Below are 20,944 nucleotides of genomic sequence, written 5' to 3'. Positions count from 1 at the left end.
TGTGGTCTCCGCGCGGCGGACTTGGCCTGGCGGGCCCAACGAAGGATTCGGAGGAGGAGGATGGCTCGGCGTCGCTGGATGGCTCCCCTAGGCCCGATAAGTCTATTTGCGTGTTCCTTAATTCGGGCAATGTTTCAAAGTCTGTTGAAGGGGGAGAGTCCATATCAGTGGTTTGTGGCAATTGGCTTTCTGTTCGCTTCCGAATGTGGTCTATGTGTCGTTTCCACAAACGACCATCCTCTAGTTTTACAATATAAGTTTTTGGTGCATTTTGTTTAACAACAATACCCTTCATCCAATTTACATTTCCATCAAAACTTTTCACATATACAGTTTGTCCCAAATACATTTCCCTTTCGGGTCTCATACACATTTGGTTATTGTTAATACAGAACCTTGGATTCAACCTATCTAGTGGTGACCTTAACTTTCTCCCCATCAACAATTCTGCAGGGCTTACATGTGTGTGCGAGTTGGGGGTGATGTGCTGGGTGAGTAAGAATTGGTCTAAGTTTTGCTGCACATCCCCAGGGCCTGACCTGCGCAATGCCTCCTTCGCCACGCGAACGTAGCGTTCTGCCAATCCATTAGCCCAGGGCGAGTAAGGGGAGATGAGGGCATGTCTAACTCCTAAACCATCTAGGAACAATTCGAATTGCCTGGCTGTTAGCTGTGGCCCATTGTCAGACACCAGGATATCTGGGCACCCATGTGAGGCAAAAAGTCTACTCAAAACCTTGATGGTGGCACTTGTGGTTATGTTACTCATTGCTATTATCTCCACCCACTTGGAGAATGCATCCACCACTATTAGGAAATACTGGGACCCCACTGGGCCCGCGAAATCAATGTGGATCCTGGACCAAGGGCCAGCAGGTTGCTCCCACTCAGCCGGGGTTGTTTTGGGGGGATTAGGCCGTGACTCTTGGCATGGTTCACACTTTGAAACCCAGTTTTCAATTTCAGCATCCAGACCTGGCCACCATAGATGTCCCCTTGCTAGGCTCTTCATCCTGACAATCCCAGGATGGCCTACATGTAACATTTTGAGAACCTTTCCCCTTAGGCTTCTGGGGATGACCACCCTGTCTCCCCACAACAGACAACCCTTTACATAAGATAACTCAAGTCTCTTAGCTTTGAAGTCATGCAATTCAGGTTTCACAATATCATTTTGCCATCCCTTAAGTACACAGTTTATCACTTGTTTAAGGATTTGATCTTGCTGCGTGTGTGCAGCTACCTCTTTGGCTGTGGTTAGTGGGTTATCCTCGAGCTCTATTAATAATACATCTGCAGAAGGAACAGGATCTTCCACTAAGTCTGTTATGGGGCACCTGCTGAGGCCGTCTGCGTGATTAATTTCCTTCCCCCCCTTGTGGGTGAGCTCATACTGGTATCCAGAGAGGAAAAGGGCCCATCTGATCAGTCTAGGCGACATAAAAGGCGGAGTGGGCTTGTTGGGGGCTAGCAGACCCAGTAAAGGTTTGTGGTCTGTTACCAATTCAAAGCTCCTACCAAAAATGTAGTTGTGGAATTTCTTTACCCCTGCCACTAACGCTAGAGCCTCCTTGTCTAACTGACTATAATTCCTTTCTGTGCTGTTCATGGTTCTTGAAAAAATGCTATTGGGGCTTCTGATTTATTGGGTAGAACGTGAGCTAGGACTGCTCCTATGCCGTATGGCGAGGCGTCGCACGTGAGCCTGATGGGTAGTGACGCACTATATTGGACTACTACGCTTTTGGAGGTTAACAGACTCTTTATTTGGAAAAAGGCTTCACGTTCAGTTTCCCCCCAGGTCCATCGGGCTTCCTTCTGGAGTAAACGATGTAGAGGCTCTGCTACTGTTGCCTTCTGCTTTAAAAAAATGGAATAAAAATTAAGGAGGCCTAAAAATGCCTGCAGCTCATTCTTATCTCGTGGTTCTGGGGCTTCCCTAATGGCTCTTAACTTCTCTGTTGTGGGGTGGATACCTTCTTTGTCTATCTTGTATCCTAGAAATTCTATACTGTTGGTTCCCCAGACACATTTGTCAGGCTTGATTCTTAAACCCTTGTCCTGTAGCCTTTTAAGTACTTCCCTTATTCTTTTGTTTACTTGTTCCTGGTTTTCCCCTGCAATTAAGATGTCATCAAAATATGGGATGGCCCCATTTACCCCTGACAATAGGCGTTCCATAATGCTCTGGAAAATTCCTGGGGCTATGCTTACCCCAAACTGTAACCTCGTGCATTTGAATGCTCCCCTATGTGTTACAATTGTTTGTGCGCATGCTGTTTGGTCATCGACCGGGAGCTGCTGGTAAGCTTGAGCGAGATCGATCTTTGCAAACCTTTTCCCCTCCCCCAGGGAGTGCAGGAGTTGTTGTACCACTGGAATGGGGTAGGGGTGGTGCTGGAGGGCCTTGTTAAGAGTTGATTTGTAATCTGCGCATACTCTTAGGGAACCATCTGGCTTCACCGGTGTGACTATGGGGGTTTCCCATGGTCCTTGTTCCACAGGGACCAAAATACCTTGGCTTATAAGTTTATCCAGTTGTAGGTCTAGTTTGGGGAGAAGTGGAAGGGGAACCCTGCGAGGTTTTAACCTGATTGGTGGGACCTTGGGGTCAATAGAAAACGATATGGGGGGCCCCTTGTACGACCCCAAAGTGGGGCTGAACACCTCAGGGAACTCTTGAACAAAGTTAGGCATATTATCACAGTTCACATTACACACACCCGAAATTTCAATCCCCAAAGGTTCCATCCAAGCCAATCCCAAGAGAGAGTGCTTAGCCCCTGTTACAATAAGCATGGGTAGGGTACATTTTACATTCTTGAAAACAATAGGTACATTTGCTGTTCCCAGGACCGAGATCACCCCCCCTTGAAAATCTCTGATTACTAAAGAGGTTTGTTTTAAATCAGATTTAGACATGTTAGGCATATACAGTTTAAATTTTTCCCAAGGCATAATGGTATATCTAGACCCCGTATCAAGTTCCATCGAGCATGGTTGGTTATTTAGTAATAGCGAGATAACAAATTTAGCCCCCTTCTGTGTTGTCGTGTTGTTCACGAAAAATTTGGTGTTACCTCTATAGTAGTCGCGGTTAGCGGTTGAGTAGTTCCTTTGACTTGAATTGTGGAACGGTCTATTTTCTCGCGGTTGGAAGTTCTGGTTTTGAGGTCGTTGGTATCGTGGTGCGGCGAATGTCTCTTCTGGTGCCGTTGCTCTGCATGCGATGGCGATGTGGCCTCGACGGTTGCAGTGGCGGCATGTGGCGTCTCGGAAAGGGCATCGATGGCGCTGGTGGTTTCCCCGGCAGCCCGCGCAAGGGGCTGGGTGAGTTGATCTGTGGTGTCTCGGCTGGTCTTGTACGAGGAAGCAGTTGTCCACGTTGTGAGCTGGTTGGTTGGGGTCGTCTGGTTCCACGGCGCGGGGAGATGCGGCGTCGATCTTTGCGATGAGTTCTCGCCTCCCGTGTTCTTTTAATTCTCTGGCTGCTGCGTCGGCGGCTTCTGCGGTTTGCGCGAGTTTAATTACGGTTTGTAGAGTCGGCTCTTCTTCGGTGAGGAGTTTGTTTCTCACCGTGGCGCTTTTCATGCCGAAAACTAAGGCATCTGTGAGGCGAGCTTCCGGGTCTTTAAACTTGCATTGAGCAAGTACCGTTCGAAGCCGCGTCGTGAACTGGTTGATTGATTCATTTTCCTTCTGAGCCATCATGGAAAACTGATGCCGATAAACCATGGCTGGTTTGGTCGGTTTAAAATGGCTCGCTAGCTTCTCTTGTAGGACGTCCCACGCTACGGTTCTTGCTGGCTGTGGGTCGGTGAGAGTCTGGGCAATCCCACGGATTTCCGGGCCACAGTAATTCAGGAAAATTGCCCGTCTGCGATCGGCTTCGGCGTCCTGTATCCCTGCTGCCTCGAGGAAGATCTCGAAGGTGGTCATGTATTCATCCCAGGACGTTTTTTCGGGATCGAAGAGTTCCGGAGCCTGGCCGATCTGGACTTTGTTCATGTTGCACGCGGTTTTCTTCCGTCCGTTCGTCGCCAGTGAAGTAGACCCGGAGACCAGGATTCAAACAACTCGGTACTTTTATTTTTAGCTCAGAGAAAGTGACTGTCAGCAAGGCAAAGTGACTTCAGCGAGTACCGGCTGGCTCTGCTAGGAAAAGCCGCTTCTTTTATACATTTGCGGCTCCCGCCAAAGCAAGAGCCAGCCGCGTCTGAGCCAATCAGGAGCGACTTCCTGCTTTGGCTCAGACAGCGCTTGAAGACGGAACAAACTATTTACAGAGAATACAAGGTAGCCATTTCGGGATACAACAGATTGTTTCAATTTTTTTCTTAAAAACCTCCAGCGGTGATGGAGCATTCACAACTTCAAGCTGGGCTTCCGCCTCAGTGAGAACTAGATGCAAAGAGGTTGGACAGTCGTTTGTCTTGAAGGTATTGGGTTTCCCCACTGTGGCCTAGAGGTGGAGCTCTTGCCTCACAATCAGAAGGTTGTGAGTTTGATCCTAGGTAGAGGCAGACATAATGGGTTTTCTGCCTAGGCAAGGGGTTGGACTAGATGACCTACAAGGTCTCTTACAACTCTGTTAATCTGTTAAACCCCCAATTCTGTTAATTCTGTTAAATTCTTATTCTACCACAAATTGTCCTTGATGACTGTGGGCAAAGTGCTGTTTTACCCATCTCATTTGTAAAGATAAAAAGCAGAAAATCCTCTTGATTGTTGCCTTGAAATCAGGTAAATTCAGAGGTGAGAAAAAAATAATAACAATGTAAAATTCCTAGACCTAGATGATGATATCTTGTTGTTGTTATCCAGATCTCCCAGAAATAAAAAGGCCCACTTCTTGCAGCGGTTCTCAATAATAATAATTTATTTATTTATTTATTTATTTAATAATAATAATAATAATAATTATTATTATTATTATTATTTATTAGATTTGTATGCCGCCCCTCTCTGAGGACTCAACCTGGAAGCCGGGTCCCTTTGAGGGTCGAATGACCATTTCACAGGGGTCGCCTAAGACCAGGGAAAAAGACAAATTTCCCATAGTGTTACGAACGAAAGCTTCTATTCTGGCGCCTAGGAACATATTTTTACAAATCAGGCGTTTACATTGGAGATGTCCCTCTGGCCTTCCTGCCAATCAGCTTAAAGCTCTGTTGGGAGAATTGGCGCTAGACTTATGGTTGGGGGTCACCATAAGGGGTCGCAGCATTAGAAAGGTTGAGAAGAGAGAGAGAACTGACTGCCAACCCTGTCTTACAGCCTTAATTGTGGAGAGCCAAAAAATATAGTTAAACTCTGCAAATGTTAAAAAACAGCAGCAGCAACAACAACAACAACAACAAACTCAAAAGCCTTGCCTAAAAAGCACCCATAGCCTTGGGTTTGCCCTTGAATATCTCAGTTGACATTTTACGGGGTACCATAAATAATAATTTATTAGATATGTATGCTAAAAACCTCCCCTCCCATCTCCATGCCACCTCCCCTCCCCTTTTTAGACCAACTCCAGCATTAGAGGCAGGAGTGGATTCTAAAACCCATTATTACCAGTTTGCGCGCGTGTGCTCCTTAACATATGCAATGCTTCTGCAGATGTGCAGAAGCATCTCTGGTGGGTGGGGCTTCTGGGTGTGTGGGCGGAGCTTCCTGGCTGTGTGGGCGGAGTTTCCTACCACTGGCACTACTGGTTCACATAGCCCAACAAAACCGCAAGCAACCCGCCGTCGATTAAAGGAACTTTCTGAGTTAGTCGATCCCTGACTTGGCCCCACATGTGTGCTTAGTGATGGAGCTTCTGGGACCTTCGCTGCAGAGTCTGCTGAGCATCCGAGGCACCCAAGGTCTCCCTCTGCCCTTTGTCAAGAAGGCCATGCGACAGGTGAGTGGCACGTCCCCTGAGAGCTGAAGAATGAAAAGGAACATCGGTGGGACGGGGTGGTGGGTGCGCCAAGATCAGTGGAGTGGCACATGGTGGCACTGTGGGTCAAGTGTCACCACTTTTTTTGCAGGTATGCACACAATGGGCAGGGCTTCGGTCACAATATTAAACCTTGCATCTTGCAGATTTTGACATATGTACATATACAGTGGCACCTCTACTTAAGAACTTAATTCGTTCCATGACCAGGTCATCTAGTCCAACCCCCCTGCTCTTACATCGGCCTCTACCTAGGATCGAACTCGCAACCTCCTGATTGGTTATCTCCAGTGGGAGACAGAGGAAGAGCCGAAAGGAGCAGCCAGAGGACAGAGGCAAAAGCTTGGAAGTCACTTGGCTTCCTTGAGAGCGAGTACTGTTGAATTCAGGGTTTGGACATTACAGTGGTACCTCTACTTAAGAACTTAATTCGTTCGGTGACCAGGTTCTTAAATAGAAAAATTTGTAAGTAGAAGCAATTTTTCCCATAGGAATCAATGTAAAAGCAAATAATGTGTGTAAACACATTAGAAAAGAAATAGGACCTCGGAATTTGGGTGGGAGGAGGAGGAGGAAGAAGAAGAGGAGGAGGAGAGTCGCTGCCCAGAGCAAAGGGAGCGTTTCTTTTCTCTGGGTGCTGGCAGAGGTTTATTCCCTCTCCACGTACCCAGAGAAAGGGAAATGCTTCATTCGCTCTGGGCTGCCAAAGCCTCCTTAAGCGCCACCGAAAGGCTCCTCTGGCAGCCCAGAAAAGCCCGAGATGGGCGGGATTAAAGGGGGAATGGCAGGAAACTGGCCACACCTTCGTGCCATTCTCAAATTTCCTGGGAAATGTTTCCGGGCTCGGGTTCTTAATTAGAAAATGGTTCTTAAGAAGAGGCAAAAAAATCTTGAACACCCGGTTCTTATCTAGAAAAGTTCTTAAGTAGATGCGTTCTTAAGTAGAGTTGCCACTGTACAGTATATAGTCATTCCCTGACCTTATGGATTCTAGACTGGTGTTATACCCTTGGCCAGAGTTAATAGTACAGATATTTATATTATTTATGTTTATATTTATATTTATATTTATATTTATATCTATATCTATATCTATATTTATATTTATATTTATATTATTTATATTTCTTTATTGGATTTATATGCCACTCCTCTCCGAGTACTCGTAATGGGCTGTTGCCCCTATGGGATGGCGTACAGTGGGGTAGTAAGTTTATGCACTATTTATTGAAAACTTAATAGTTTCTTAATTGTCCTTCTTTCTCTAGTACTTTAGTATGATCCTTAATTACTTTCAAAATAGGAAATAATTAAATAGTATGTTTTTACCCATAGACACTTTAATCATGTTAATCATGATCTGGAACTGAACTTTTATAGCAATGAAAGAAAATTGAACTACTTGCCTAATCTGTTATCATACTGAATCTTGTGGGTTCAGGACAAATCCTTAAAATGTGACTGTGCTCCTCAACAAACAATGCTGTCTATCATTTGTCCTTTTTGTGGCTATTCAAATATTGTGACTTAATCATCTGAAAAAGAGTCCAAGCACCTATTTGAAAACTTATCTTGGTCGGTAGACCACTCCCACCCAGTCACATGACCTTTAAGTCACCCTTTCACGTGATTGTCAAGCCACTCCCACCTGGTCACATGGCCGGAATCAGAGGTTTTAGAAGAAACAATTTAAACACAAATAAGTTTTCAGGAATAAACAAAGCCAACCTTTTTTCTGGTTAACGCTGGGGCAACCCAGTCTAGGGCAGGGGTCTCCAACTTTGGCATCTTTAAGATTTGTGGACTTCAACTCCCAGAATTCCTCAGCTCTAGAGCATAGAAGTAAAACAGAGTTAGAAACCATTAGTCTTTGGGTAGTTAAAAGCTAGACTGGGCAGCGAAAGAAAGGCAAACTATTATGAACCTGTGGCCACGGAAATTACCATATTTTTCAGAGTATAAGGTACACCCTTTTCCCCCTTAAAAGAGGCTGAAAATTTGGGTGTGTCTTATACACCAAATGTAGCTTTTATGAAGCTTTTTTTTTTACCCTAATGAGGTGTTAACACTATCTTCCATGCTTTGTTAGCTAATTCAGTGTTTCCCAACCTTGGCCACTTGAAGGTATCTGGACTTCAACTCCCAGAATTCCCCAGCCAGCATTTGCTGGCTGGGGAATTCTGGGAGTTGAAGTCCAGATCTCTTCAAGTGGCCAAGGTTGGGAAACACCAAGCTAAGTAATCTTCCCTTTGCCCGCTTTGTTCATTGCTGTTCCTTCCGACAATCACCTGAGCCTTTTTTCAGCCCTAACCAGGTGCTAACAAGTGAAGCAATCTTCCTTTGCTTGGTTTTCTCATTGTTTCTCTCTCTAAAGAGAGAGAAAGAGAAGCGAAGTGTTTTAGAAATTGTTTTTTATCCACAACCAAGGCAATAAAAAGCAAGCACGTGGGCTCAAAACCAGCAAACTAATACAGTGATATCTCGTCTTACAAACGCCTCGTCCTACAAACTTTTCAAGATACAAACCTGGGGTTTAAGATTTTTTTGCCTCTTCTTACAAACTATTTTCACCTTACAAACCCACCGCCGCCGCTGGGATGCCCCACCTCCGTACTTCCGTTGCCAGCGAAGCACCCGTTTTTGCGCTGCTGGGATTTCCCTGAGGCTCCCCTCCATGGGAAACCCCACCGTGTTTTTGTGATGCTGCAGGGGAATCCCAGCAGGGGAATCCCAGCAGCGCAAAAACGGGCGCTTTGTTGGCAACGGATGTCTGGAGGTGGGGTTTCCCAGCGAGGGGAGCCTCAGTGAAATCGCAAAAACACAGAAATCCGTGGGTGGGGTTTTGAGGACTTAGGTGTTTTTGCGATGCTGCGATTTCACTGATGCTCCCTTCGCTGGGAAACCCCACCTCCGGACTTCCATTGCCAGCGAAGCGCTCATTTCTGCAGCATTGCAAAAACACAGAAGTCCGGAGGTGGGGTTTTCCATGGAGGGGACCCTCAGGGGAATCCCAGCAGCGCAAAAACGGGCGCTTCAGCTGGCAAAAGGAGTGAATTTTGGGCTTGCACACATTAACCACTTTTCCATTGATTCCTATGGGAAACATTGTTTCGTCTTACAAACCTTTCACCTTAAGAACCTTGTCCCGGAACCAATTAAGTTTGTAAGACAAGGTATCACTGTATGTTGAAGCTGACCAGACTAAAGACTAGCCAGATGAATCCCTGGTAGGCAGATTCCCTATTTTCCTCCTCCAAAACTAAGGCGTGTCTCATATTCCAGTGCGTCTTATAGTCTGGAAAATACAGTATATGCCCTGCGGAGGAGGATCGTTGCCAAGGATCGAGGGTGACGACTGAGTCTTTATCAGTAGACAGAATTTGTGCCACTGATCACTTTTTGCATCTGGCTAACGCAGATACTCCAAGGTTTACATTTCCTGCACAAGGAATGTCGGATCATCCACACAGACATCAAGCCAGACAACATCTTGCTGTATGTTACCGAAGAAAGCCTGCACAACATGGTTGCTTTGCAACACAGCCTGGGAGCAAACCACAAACCCAGGGCAGGAGGTACGTTTGGCCATGGGTGGGGTGGGGAAAGGGAAAAGGGGGCAGCCACTTGTAAGAAGCAAATTGTAAGGGTCTTGAACGCTTAGAACTAAGACGCCTTAAACGTGATCTAAGTATTGCCCACAAGATCACATGCTGCAATGTCCTGCCTGTCAAAGACTACTTCAGCTTCAACCACAACAACACAAGAGCACACAACTGATTCAAGCTTAATATTAACCACTCCAAACTTGACTGTCAAAAATATGACTTTAGTAATTGAGTTGTTGAAGCGTGGAACTCATTACCAGACTCCGTAGTATTATCCCCTAACCCTCAACACTTTACCCTTAGACTATCCACGGTTGACCTCTCCAGATTCCTAAGAGGTCAGTAAGGGGTGTATATAAGCGCACTAGAGTGCCTTCCGACCCCTGTCCTATAGTCTCTCCTATATCTCCTATATCTTCTCTACTATATCTTTATAAGCTTCATATTATTGTATATTGGACAAAATTAATTAATGGAAGAAAGAAAGAAAGAAAGAAAGAAAGAAAGAAAGAAAGAAAGAAAGAAAGAAAGAAAGCACATGCTCTCTCAGGAGTTTTAGGGAGCTCCCGGGAGGGAACACGTACAAAGCCACACAAACCCAGGAAGAAGTAAACATTTCGGGACACTGCAAAGTTCAACACGAACCCGAACTTTGGAGGTTCGGTTCGCCCAACACTACTTAGAACTAAGACGCCTTAAACAAGATCTAAGTATTGCCCACAAGATCATATGCTGCAATGTCCTGCCTGTCGGCGACTACTTCATCTTCAACCACAACAACACAAGAGCACACAACAGATTTAAACTTAATATTAACCGCTCCAAACTTGACTGTAAAAAAATATGACTTCACTAACCGAGTTGTCGAAGCGTGGAACTCATTACCAGACTCCATAGTGTCATCCCCAAACCCCCAACACTTTACCCTTAGATTATCCACAGTTGACCTATCCAGATTCCTAAGAGGTCAGTAAGGGTGAGTACAAGTGCACTAGAGTGCCTTCTGTCCCCTATCCTATTGCTCTCCTATATCTCCTATACCTTTCTTCTATTCCTATATCTCTTCTTCTATTCTTTCATTGATATGTTCTATTACTATGCCTTCATTTCTATTATTTCTTAGATCTATTTTACTATGAGTATCTCCTCTAAAAGCTTCATCATGTATTTTACTATGTGTGTGTATATATATATATATATATATATATATATATATATATATATATATATATATATACCCACTAAAACCCTCATTGTGATTTCACCACTGGGTTGATGCTACTACACTGCTAAAAAAAAAATAAAGGGAACACTTAAGCAGCAGAATATAACTCCAAGTAAATCAAACGTCTGTGAAATCAAACTGTCCACTTACAAAGCAACACTGATTGACAATCTATTTCACATGTGGTTGTGCCAATGGAATAGTTGGGCAAATGAAAATATTCAATGAGAATATTTCATTCATTCAGATCTAGGATGTGTTATTTGAGTGTTCCCTTTATTTTTTTGAGCAGTATATGTAAAACAGTTATGAACTGGGGTTGATTGGATGTGAAGCTAGACCTCCAAGAAAGATATTAATCTGGTTTTATTTGTGTGGCTTTTTTCTAGATGGCCCAGCTGCTCTTCTGGATTGCAGCAACCTAATGAAAATGGGAGTGAAAATTGCAGATCTGGGAAGTGCGTGCTGGACTGTGAGTCTATACCAGCCTCTCCTCTTGTGCTAATTTCTTTCCCCCACATCCGAAAGGGCAGAACGCTTTGAATGGTTTCACACACATCTTGTGCTGTAGTATGGTGCATTTAATCATGCCCTAATAATGTACAAGTGGCTGGACCCACAGAACCCTGTAAGCCACAGGTATGAAACTTGAGATGTCACACTGATGTCATGTGACGTATCATGACTCTCACCCCCCTTTCCCTAAACCGGGCAGGGGGCTTGGCCAGCATGTGATGCATCTGATCCACAAATGACTTAGATTCCCATAATGATCTTGGCAGTGATGGCCTGCATCCGGTACGGGTAGGATTGGCGATCCGTTAGAAAAATTGAGATACAGTGTTCCCTCGATTTTCACGGGTTCAAACTTCACGGAACGTCTGTACCACGGTTTTTCAAAAATATTAATTAAAAAATACTTCACGGTTTTTCCCCCTATACCACGGTTTTTCCCACCTGATAATGTCATATGTCATTGCCAAACTTTTGTCTGCCTTTAAAAAACATTTTTAAAATAAACTTTAATAAATAAACACGGTGAGTAATAATCTCAATGGTTGCTAAGGGAATGGGAAATTGTAATTTAGGGGTTTTAAAGTGTTAAGGGAAGGCTTGGGATACTGTTCATAGCCAAAAATAGTCTAAGCACACCCAGTAATTGGGATGGTTCATGGTTGGGTTACTAAAACATCACTGGGATCTAAGGGGGTGTGTGAAAATCCACCCTCAATATCTCAATCTGTTTGTTTGTTTTTGTTCTGTTCCAGTATAAACCGTTCTCCAAAAAGATCCAGACCCAGCCCTACAGAGCTGTGGAGGTCCTCCTTGGATTAGATTACAGCACCCCAGCTGATATTTGGAGTGCAGCTTGCTTGGTAGGACCAGACTCCTGGGTAATCTTTTTAGCAGAGACGTGTGGAATTTCAGCCTGTCTGTTTAGAGTGGAATCGGAGAGATAAACTGATTACCAGAGATAAGATGTTGGTGGCCAGTCCCTGGAATGTCTTCTTTTATTTAGTCTTATTTTCAATGTTCGGCCAGTCCTTCATTTGAGGAAAGGGACTTATGACCCAGATCAGAAGTTCCGTAATGTGCAATTTCCATTATGGTCGTAACTAGAGGACTACCTGTCATTGCCAGATATTGCCAGAGGTAGGCTACTGCCCAGATGGAGGGGGGGGACGCAGTGGGATAGCGAAAATGGAGTTCCACCCCAAAGCACCCAATTTGCACTGAAAGATATTGAAAGAAAATGCAGGGCATCCTGCATAAGCCACACCCACAGTGTGGTAGTAAAAATTTTGGTAGCCCTTCACTGGATATCACTCGGTGCCTCAGTATAGGCACATAGTAGGAGAAAAAAGGTTCCTTCTTGTTCTAGAGACTACCCAAAAAGCAAAAGTCTGCAGAGAGGGGCGGCATACAAATCCAATCAATCAATCAATCAATCAATCAGTAAACAAACAAACAAACAAACAAACAAACAAACAAACAAACAAACAAACAAATAAAAAGATATTATCATGAGACTGAATTCCTCTCCCGGAGCGAATAAGTTAAATGTATACCAATAGTTAACAAAACATAATTATTTAATTAAGATCTCTAAATTATTTGAAAGTAATTTAGATTCATTTTTTGCAGTTCTCCTAGGACAGAAAGTTTTTTTTCCGGTTGGCGCTACTCTTTTAAAAATTTATTTATTATTATTTAGATTTGTATGCCGCCCCTCTCCGCAGACTCGGGGTGGCTCACAACAAAGTTATCCCACCCACCTAAAATATAAGATATATACAATGTTCCCTCAATTTTCGCGGGTTCGAACTTCGCGAAAAGTCTATACTACGGTTTTTCAAAAATATTAATTAAAAAAATACTTCACCGTTTTTTCCCCTATACCACGGTTTTTCCCGCCCGATGACGTCATATGTCATCACCAAACTTTCGTCCGCCTTTAATAAATATTTTTTTAATAAACTTTAATAAATAAACATAGTGAGTAATAATCTAAATGGTTGCTAAGGGAATAGGAAATTGTAATTTAGGGGTTTAAGTGTTAAGGGAAGGCTTGTGATACTGTCCATAGCCAAAAATAGTGTATTTACTTCTGCATCTCTACTTCGCAGAAATTTGACTTTCGCGGGTAGTCTCGGAACACATCCCCCGCGAAAGTCGAGGGAACACTGTAATCCCATTAGAATGGATGTGGCTGACTGCTTCCCTTTTTCATTATAGACATTTCTATTTCACTATTCTCCTCCAACACCAACACCACCACCAGCAGCAAGCACAGAAGAACGCCTCAGCAATGCCTGACAGCTCTTTTTTAGTAGCTGTCGGGCGTGACATCCAATCCAGACGAGAGAAACTCCCGTTTCTTTAACTGGCCAATCAGGGGGAACTCTGGCTGTTGCTAGGGGCACAACACTCCATACTGGAGTCCATTTCACAATGCTTGGCAATGACACAGAAATCTAACACGTACTTCTAGTCTAGAGTTTGTGGCATTAAAAACAGGTAGTTATCCTCTTTTGATGGTTGAAGTTACGATGGCCTCAGAAAAAAAGTGACATAAATTGTCCTCCAAGCTAGGGCCACTGCCCCATTCCCACACTCGTGTAATCATAATTTGGAACTCTGGGCAACCAGCTCATATTTCTCTTGATTACAGTGTCTTGTAGTCAGAGTGGAGCAGTGGCCTAGAGGTGGGGCCCTCACCTCACAATCTCTAAAGGCTGTGAGTTCAATCCTAGGTAGAGGCAGATATTTTTCTCTCTCTGGACACACTGAGAAGGTATCCGCTGAAGAAAACTCCACATTGGCGACAGGAAAGGCTTCCGGCCATTGAAACACTCTGCTAGCTCCATTAAGTTGCCCAGACTTCATCCCACAAGGGATTATGGGGTCCTTAAAAGACAGCAACGATGATGACAGTATCACCTCAAGGCTCGACTACTGTAACGCTCTCTACATGGGGCTACCTCTGAAAAGTGTTCGGAAACTTCAGATCGTGCAGAATGCAGCTGCGAGAGCAATCATGGGCTTCCCTAAGTATGCCCATGTTACTCCAACACTCCGCAATCTGTATTGGTTGCCGATCAGTTTCCGGTCACAATTCAAAGTGTTGGTTATGACCTATAAAGCCTTTCATGGCACCGGACCAGATTATCTCAGGGACCGCCTTCTGCCGCACGAATCCCAGCGACCAGTTAGGTCCCACAGAGTTGGCCTTCTCTGGGTCCCGCCGACTAAACAATGTCGTTTGGTGGGACCCAGGGGAAGAGCCTTCTCTGTGGCGGCCCCGACCCTCTGGAACCAACTCCCCCCAGAGATCAGAATTGCCTCCACCTTTGTCGTCAGGCATGGGGGAACTGAGATATTCCCCTCCCCCTAGGCCTATACAATTTATGCATGGTATGCTTGTGTGTATGTTTGGTTTTTTAAATAAGGGTTTTTAAAATTATTTTAAATATTAGATCTGTTACATGTTGTTTCATTATTGTTGTTAGCCGCCCCGAGTCTACGGAGAGGGGCGGCATACAAATCTAATTAATTAATTAATAAATAAATAAAATAAATAAAATAAATAAAATAAATAAAATAAATAAAATAAATAAAATAAATAAAATAAATAAAATAAATAAAATAAATAAAATAAATAAAATAAATAAAATAAATAAAATAAATAAAATAAATAAAATAAATAAAATAAATAATAAAATAAAATAAAATAATAAATCACCTAGACACAATTTGTGATTTTCCCAGTAAGCAAAGTCAGTTGGGGAAGCTGGATCCTCGCAATGATTGTGTCGTTTACGTAGCCACAACATTTAAAAGCCACATAAAAGTGGTCAAAACATCAGGGCCAATCTGAGGACGACTTGCTATTTGACTGTACCGATTTGCATCCGAAATTCCGGCTGTACGTTGAGGACTATCCGTTTTCTTCATTACAAAACGAAGCATTGAAAGAAACAGATCTCTTCTACCCGGGTTAGCTTCTTTCTCAGACCTCGTGTGACAGTGACATATTGACTTTCCTCCAGTCTGTGACATTGATACATTGCTCGGGCAGGTCATCTAATCTATAGAAAGGGTAAGACAGCCCTGGCTTGTTGAACCCTTTGATTTGCAGACAGGAGGGTCGGTTTAGAGTTTAAAAAAAAATAAATTAGGGCTGCACTAAAAAGCCGCTTTGCTTCCTTCTTGTCCTTGGCGTTGAGATAATTTCTGGAAAATGTAACTTTCATTCTACCTTTTTATTTTTATTTATTTATTTATTTTGTCCAATTCACAATAATGCACAATGAAGGTTATAGAGCAGTGTTTCCCAACCTTGACAACTTGAAGATATCTGGACTTCAACTCCAGAATTCCCCAGCCAGCAAATTTTCAAGTTGTCAAGGTTGGGAAACACTGTTATAGAGCAGTGTTTTTCAACCAGTGTGCCGTGGCACACTAGTGTGCCGTGAGACATGGTCAGGTGTGCCGCGAAGAAGGAAGTTCAGGTTCTGGTCTCGCAACTTTTTGCTGAGAGAGTGAAGGTGAGAAAGAAAGAGAGAAAGAGAGAGAAAGAAAGCAAGAGAGAGAGAAAGAGAGAAAGAGAGAGAAAGCAAGAGAAAGAGAGAGAAAGCAAGAGTGAGAGAGAGAAAAGGAGAGGAAGGGGGAAAGAGAGAGAGAGAGAGAGAGAGAGAAATGAGCAAAAGGGGGAAGAAAAAAGAGAAATGAGAAAATGATTGAGACAGAGAATGAGAGGAAAGAGAGAGAAACAAAAGAGAGAGAGAAGTGACTCTTGATTTAAAGCATATGATAAAAAGCACCCAAAGAATAAGAGAGAGAAAAACCCAGCCCTCACCTGTTTTTGGAAATGGTTCAAGAGTGTGTACACACACACACACACACACACACACACACACACACACAAGGGTAGGGAGGAGACAGGGGTGGAAAAAGAGAGGAGAGTGTCTTATGGTGTCATTTTGTGTCATTTTGGTTGGTGGTGTGCCCAGGATTTTGTAAATGTAAAAAACGTGCCGCGGCTCAAAAAAGGTTGAAAATCACTGTTATAGAGGATATAGTAGAGTAGAAATACGAGATATAGGAGAGACTATAGGACAGGGGACGGAAGGCACTCTAGTGCGCTTATGTATGCCCCTTACTGACCTCTTAGGAATCTGGAGAGGTCAACCGTGGATAGTATAAGGGTAAAATGTTGGGGGTTAGGGAATGATACTACGGAGTCCGGTAATGAGTTCCATGCTTCAACAACCCGATTACTAAAGTCATATTTTTTACAGTCTAGTTTGGAGGGGTTAATATTAAGCTTGAATCTGTTTTGTGCTCTTGTGTTGTTGTGGGTGAAGCTGAAGTAGTCTTTGACAGGCAGGACATTGCAATATATGATCTTGTGGGCAATACTTAGATCAAGTTTAAGGCGTCGTAGTTCTAAGCTTTCAAGACCCAGGATTGTAAGTCTAGTTTCGTAGGGTATTCTGTTTCGAGTGGAGGAATGAAGGGCTCTTCTTGTGAAGTATCTTTGAACATTTTCAAAGGTTTACCTGTAAACCTTCGCCATTACACCAACCACAGATATGCATTGGTGGGTATTGTTTTCGTTATTTGAATTTAATAATAATAGCTGGTTTTGATTCAAGGCCTCGTCTGTCTTATAGGCCTTTGAACTGGCAACTGGAAAGCGCCTTTTTGAACCTCAAGCCGGCCAGTATTTTTCCAGAGATGAAGGTAGGTCCACATTGTGCCCGTGGCCTTGACTGTGAACTCATTCCTGCCACCTAAGTCTACCTACCTACCTATCTGGTTCTGCTTTCTATCTGCTTGCAGATCACGTGGCTCGGATCGTTGAACTCCTGGGCAAAATCCCACCCAAAATGGCTTCCCTTTGGCAGCAGACGTCAACGTTCTTCAGCAGGCAAGGTGAGGATGCCAGGATAGAGACGGGAAGTTGTGATTCCCTCACCATCCCTCTCTGGGCATTTGCAAGACATCCCTTCTGTAAACCCATCCAAATCCAATATTATATTTGGCACGGTTGCTAGTGGTATAATACCTGACAGGCCGAAGCCATCGTTTGGAGTTAGAGACTTCGGCCTGTCACGTGAAGCCATTACAACATTTCAGTAACTGCTTCTTCTTCTTCTTCGTCTCCTTTGACAGGGGCTCTTCTCCGGATGTCCTGGACCTCTTTCTACGACCTCTACCACATCCTCGTCGACAAATACAGCTGGCCAAAGCCTCAGGCCACTCACTTCTCCAGTTTCGTCCTGCCTATGCTGGAGTACGCCTCAGAAAGACGGGCGCGGGCTGAGAAATGCCTTCAGCACCCCTGGCTCAGCCACTAGGGCTGCGTGTTCCATCTTCCTCCGCCCCTCCAGCAGAGATACAGGTCGTCCTCGACTTGTAACATTCATTCAGTGACTGCTCGAAGTCACAACCGCACTGGAAAAAGCGATCATTTTACACACTCGTTTGAAGCACCCCCGTGGTCACATGCAGTGGTGGATTCAACATTCTTTTACGACCGGTTCTGTGGGCGTGGCTTGGTGGGGCAGGGGGCGGGGAAGGATACTGCAAAATCTCCATTTCCTCCTGATCAGCTGGGACTTGGGAGGCAGGGAATAGATGGAGGTGGAGCCAGGCGTAGGTGGTATTTACCGGTTCTCTGAACTACTCAACAGTGCATTTAGTGCCCAAATTTACAGTGGGAACTGAAAACAAAAGTGACTCGTGACCGTTTTTCACACTTATGACCGTTGCATCATCTCCCTGGTGACGTCATCCAAATCCAGACTCTTGGCAACGGATTCATATTTATGACTATTGCAATGGTGGCGAATCTATGGCATGGGCGCCATAGGTGGCACGCGGAACCATATCTGCCTGTACGTGAGAGGTTGCCCTAGCTCAGCTCCAACATGCATGTGTGTGCTGGCCAGTTATTTTTTGCTTGCACAGAGGCTCTGGGAGGGCATTTTTGGCTGCCAGAGAGACTCCGGGGGGGGGGGGTGTTTTTACCCTTTCCCGGCTCCAGGGAAGCCTTTGGAGCCTGGGGAGGATGAAACACAAGTCTACTGGGCCCACCAGAAGTTGGGGAACATGCCATTTCCGGCTTCCAGAGGGCCTCCAGGGGATGGGGGAAGCTGTTTTCGCCCTCCCCAGGCATTGAATTATGGGTGAGGGCACTCCCGCATTGCCGATAGTGCACACCCACGCTCTTTCGGCACCCGAGGAAAAAAAGGTTCGCCATCACTGTCCTAGGATTCACTTAACAACTGTGGCAAGAAAGTTTATCAAATGGGGGTGGGTGGGATTCACTTAACAAACGTCCCACTTAGCGACATAAATTTTGGACTCAATTGTGGTCATCCGTCGAGGACTACGCATATACACTGAAGACCCACTAACTCACAGAAGTGATCTTGGTGATCTTTTTATTGTAAGAAAAGAAGAAGCAAATGAACCATAATTAAGCTGTAGCAAAGGAATATTTGCTAAAGTTCTTGAACTATACGGCTCAAAAAAATAAAGGGAACCCTCAAGTAACACATCCTAGATCTGAATGGATGAAATATTCTCACTGAATACTTTGTTCTGTACAAAGTCGAATGTGCACAGCAGCATGTGAAATTGATGGTCAATCAGTGTTGCTTCCTAAGTGGACAGTTTGATTTCACAGAAGTTTGATTTACTTGGGAGTTATATTGTGTTGTTTAAGTGTTCCCTTTATTTTTTTGAGCAGTGTACAGTGGTACCTCTACTTAAGAACTTTTCAAGATAAGAACCGGGTGTTCAAGATTTTTTTGCCTCTTCTTAAGAACCATTTTCTACTTAAGAACCCGAGCCTGGAAAAATTTCCCAGGAAATTTGAGAGCGGTATGAAGGTGCGGCCAGTTTCCTATCATTCCCCCTTTAATCCTGGCCACCTCGGGCTTTTCTGGGCAGCCAGAGGAGCCTTTCGTTGGCGCTTAAGGAGGCTTTGGCAGCCCAGAGCGAACGGAGCGTTTCCCTTTCTCTGGGTACGTGGAGAGGGAATAAACCTCTGCCAGCACCCAGAAAAAAGAAACGCTCCCTTCGCTCTGGGCAGCGACTGTCTTCCTCCTCTTTTTCCTCGTCCTCCTCCTACCCAAATTCTGAGCTTTTCTTTCTTTCCTAATGGGTTTGCACGCATTATTTGCTTTTACATTGATTCCTATGGGGAAAAAATTGCTTCTCCTTACAAACGTTTCTACTTAAGAACCTGGTCACAGAACAAATTAAGTTCTTAAGTAGAGGTGCCACTGTATAAAGAATTACATGGGGAAAGAAATAAGTCAGTAATGAAGAATCCATGTTTTTGATCTCAGTTTTGCTGTTCTTCCCTTGTTCTTCCATAGTTTTGGCATCTTCCCTTTCCAATTTAACCTCCCACCCCCACTGCGTGCATGTTGCATACGTGACGACATGCTAAATATTTCCCCTCCCCTATCCTAGCATGACCTACTTTCCAATCTCCCTTGAGGGGTTCATATTGCAGCACCTTCCAGTTCTGTCTGGCCCCAGGCTGTTTTCAACCGGCAACTGGCTGCGAGGTCACAAGAAGGGCAACTCTGGCGCTTCGTGCCTGAAATGAGAAGTGACAGGAATTCATTGGAGGACTCATCTCTTACATCCATTTGAGCAGTTGGGAGAGATCTACTCAATGATGAAATAAAATGCACGGCAATCGGGATCGGAATATCTCCGAGACCGCCTCCTGCCGCACGAATCCCAGCGACCGATTAGGTCCCACAGAGTGGGCCTTCTCCGGGTCCCGTCAACTAAACAATGTCGGTTGGCGGGCCCCAGGGGAAGAGCCTTCTCTGTGGCGGCCCTGACTCTCTGGAACCAACTCCCCCCGGAGATTAGAACTGCCCCTACTCTCCCTGCCTTCCGTAAAGTTCTTAAAACCCACCTTTGTCGTCAGGCATGGGGGAACTGAAACATTTCCCCGGGCACGTACAATTGATGTACGGTATGTTTGTGTGTGTGCTTGTTAGTATATCGGGGTTCTTTTTAAAACTTTTTAAATATTTAAATTTATTTGAATCTATTTGGATTTGTACGATTTGTTTATGCCTGTTGTGAGCTGCCCCGAGTTCACGGAGAGGGGCGGCATACAAATCTAAATAATAAATAAAATAAATAAATAAATACTTCCAGAAGTATTAATGCTGAGCTCCAAGGTTGAGCCAAAGACTGGCCTTGCGCTTTGCAATAAATCATAGCTTAACCATGGCTTACTGGACAACTTCAAAATCGTGAACTCATTCATTTGAGGCAACGTACCCTGAGGTTACAAAATTTGTATCAATTTCCAGTCACAATTCAAAGTGTTGGTTATGACCTATAAAGCCCTGCATGGCATCGGACCAGAATATCTCCGGGACCGCCTTCTGCCACACGAATCCCAGCAACCGGTTAGGTCCACAGAGTTGGCCTTCTCCGACTAAACAATGTCGTTTGGCGGGAACCAGGAGAAAAGCCTTCTCTGCGGCGGCCCTGGGCCCTCTGGAACCAGCTCCCCCAAATATCAGAGTTGCCCCCACCCTCCTTGCCTTTTGCAAGCTCCTTAAAACCCACCTCTGTCGTCAGGCATGGGGGAATTGAAATTTTCCCTTCCCCTTAGGCTCATAGAATTTA

The 20,944-nt window shown here is 44.5% G+C and overlaps 1 protein-coding gene across 1 annotated transcript; it reads left to right on the top strand.

Moving 5' to 3' along the window:
- The first annotated feature begins 3,197 nt into the window (after positions 1–3,197).
- Positions 3,198–17,628, top strand: LOC139155360 (SRSF protein kinase 3-like). The gene is made up of 8 exons (XM_070730493.1): positions 3,198–3,330; positions 5,802–5,896; positions 9,354–9,510; positions 11,155–11,237; positions 12,034–12,141; positions 16,942–17,011; positions 17,111–17,203; positions 17,444–17,628. Exons 1-8 carry the CDS (start codon positions 3,198–3,200, stop codon positions 17,626–17,628), a joined length of 924 nt encoding a protein of 307 aa, XP_070586594.1.
- Positions 17,629–20,944: the final 3,316 nt, after the last annotated feature.

The sequence above is a fragment of the Erythrolamprus reginae genome, unplaced genomic scaffold (genome assembly GCF_031021105.1).
Source record: "Erythrolamprus reginae isolate rEryReg1 unplaced genomic scaffold, rEryReg1.hap1 H_17, whole genome shotgun sequence".
Lineage (NCBI taxonomy): Eukaryota > Metazoa > Chordata > Lepidosauria > Squamata > Dipsadidae > Erythrolamprus > Erythrolamprus reginae.
This window is presented reverse-complemented; position numbering and strand designations above follow the sequence as displayed.

Coding starts and splice junctions, on each gene's coding strand:
- LOC139155360 (XM_070730493.1), top strand. CDS start 3,198: ATGTCTCTTCTGGTGCCGTTGCTCTGCATGCGATGGCGATGTGGCCTC. Junction 3,331..5,801: donor CAGCCCGCGCAAGGGGCTGG/GTGAGTTGATCT, acceptor ATGTGTGCTTAG/TGATGGAGCTTCTGGGACCT. Junction 9,511..11,154: donor CCACAAACCCAGGGCAGGAG/GTACGTTTGGCC, acceptor GCTTTTTTCTAG/ATGGCCCAGCTGCTCTTCTG.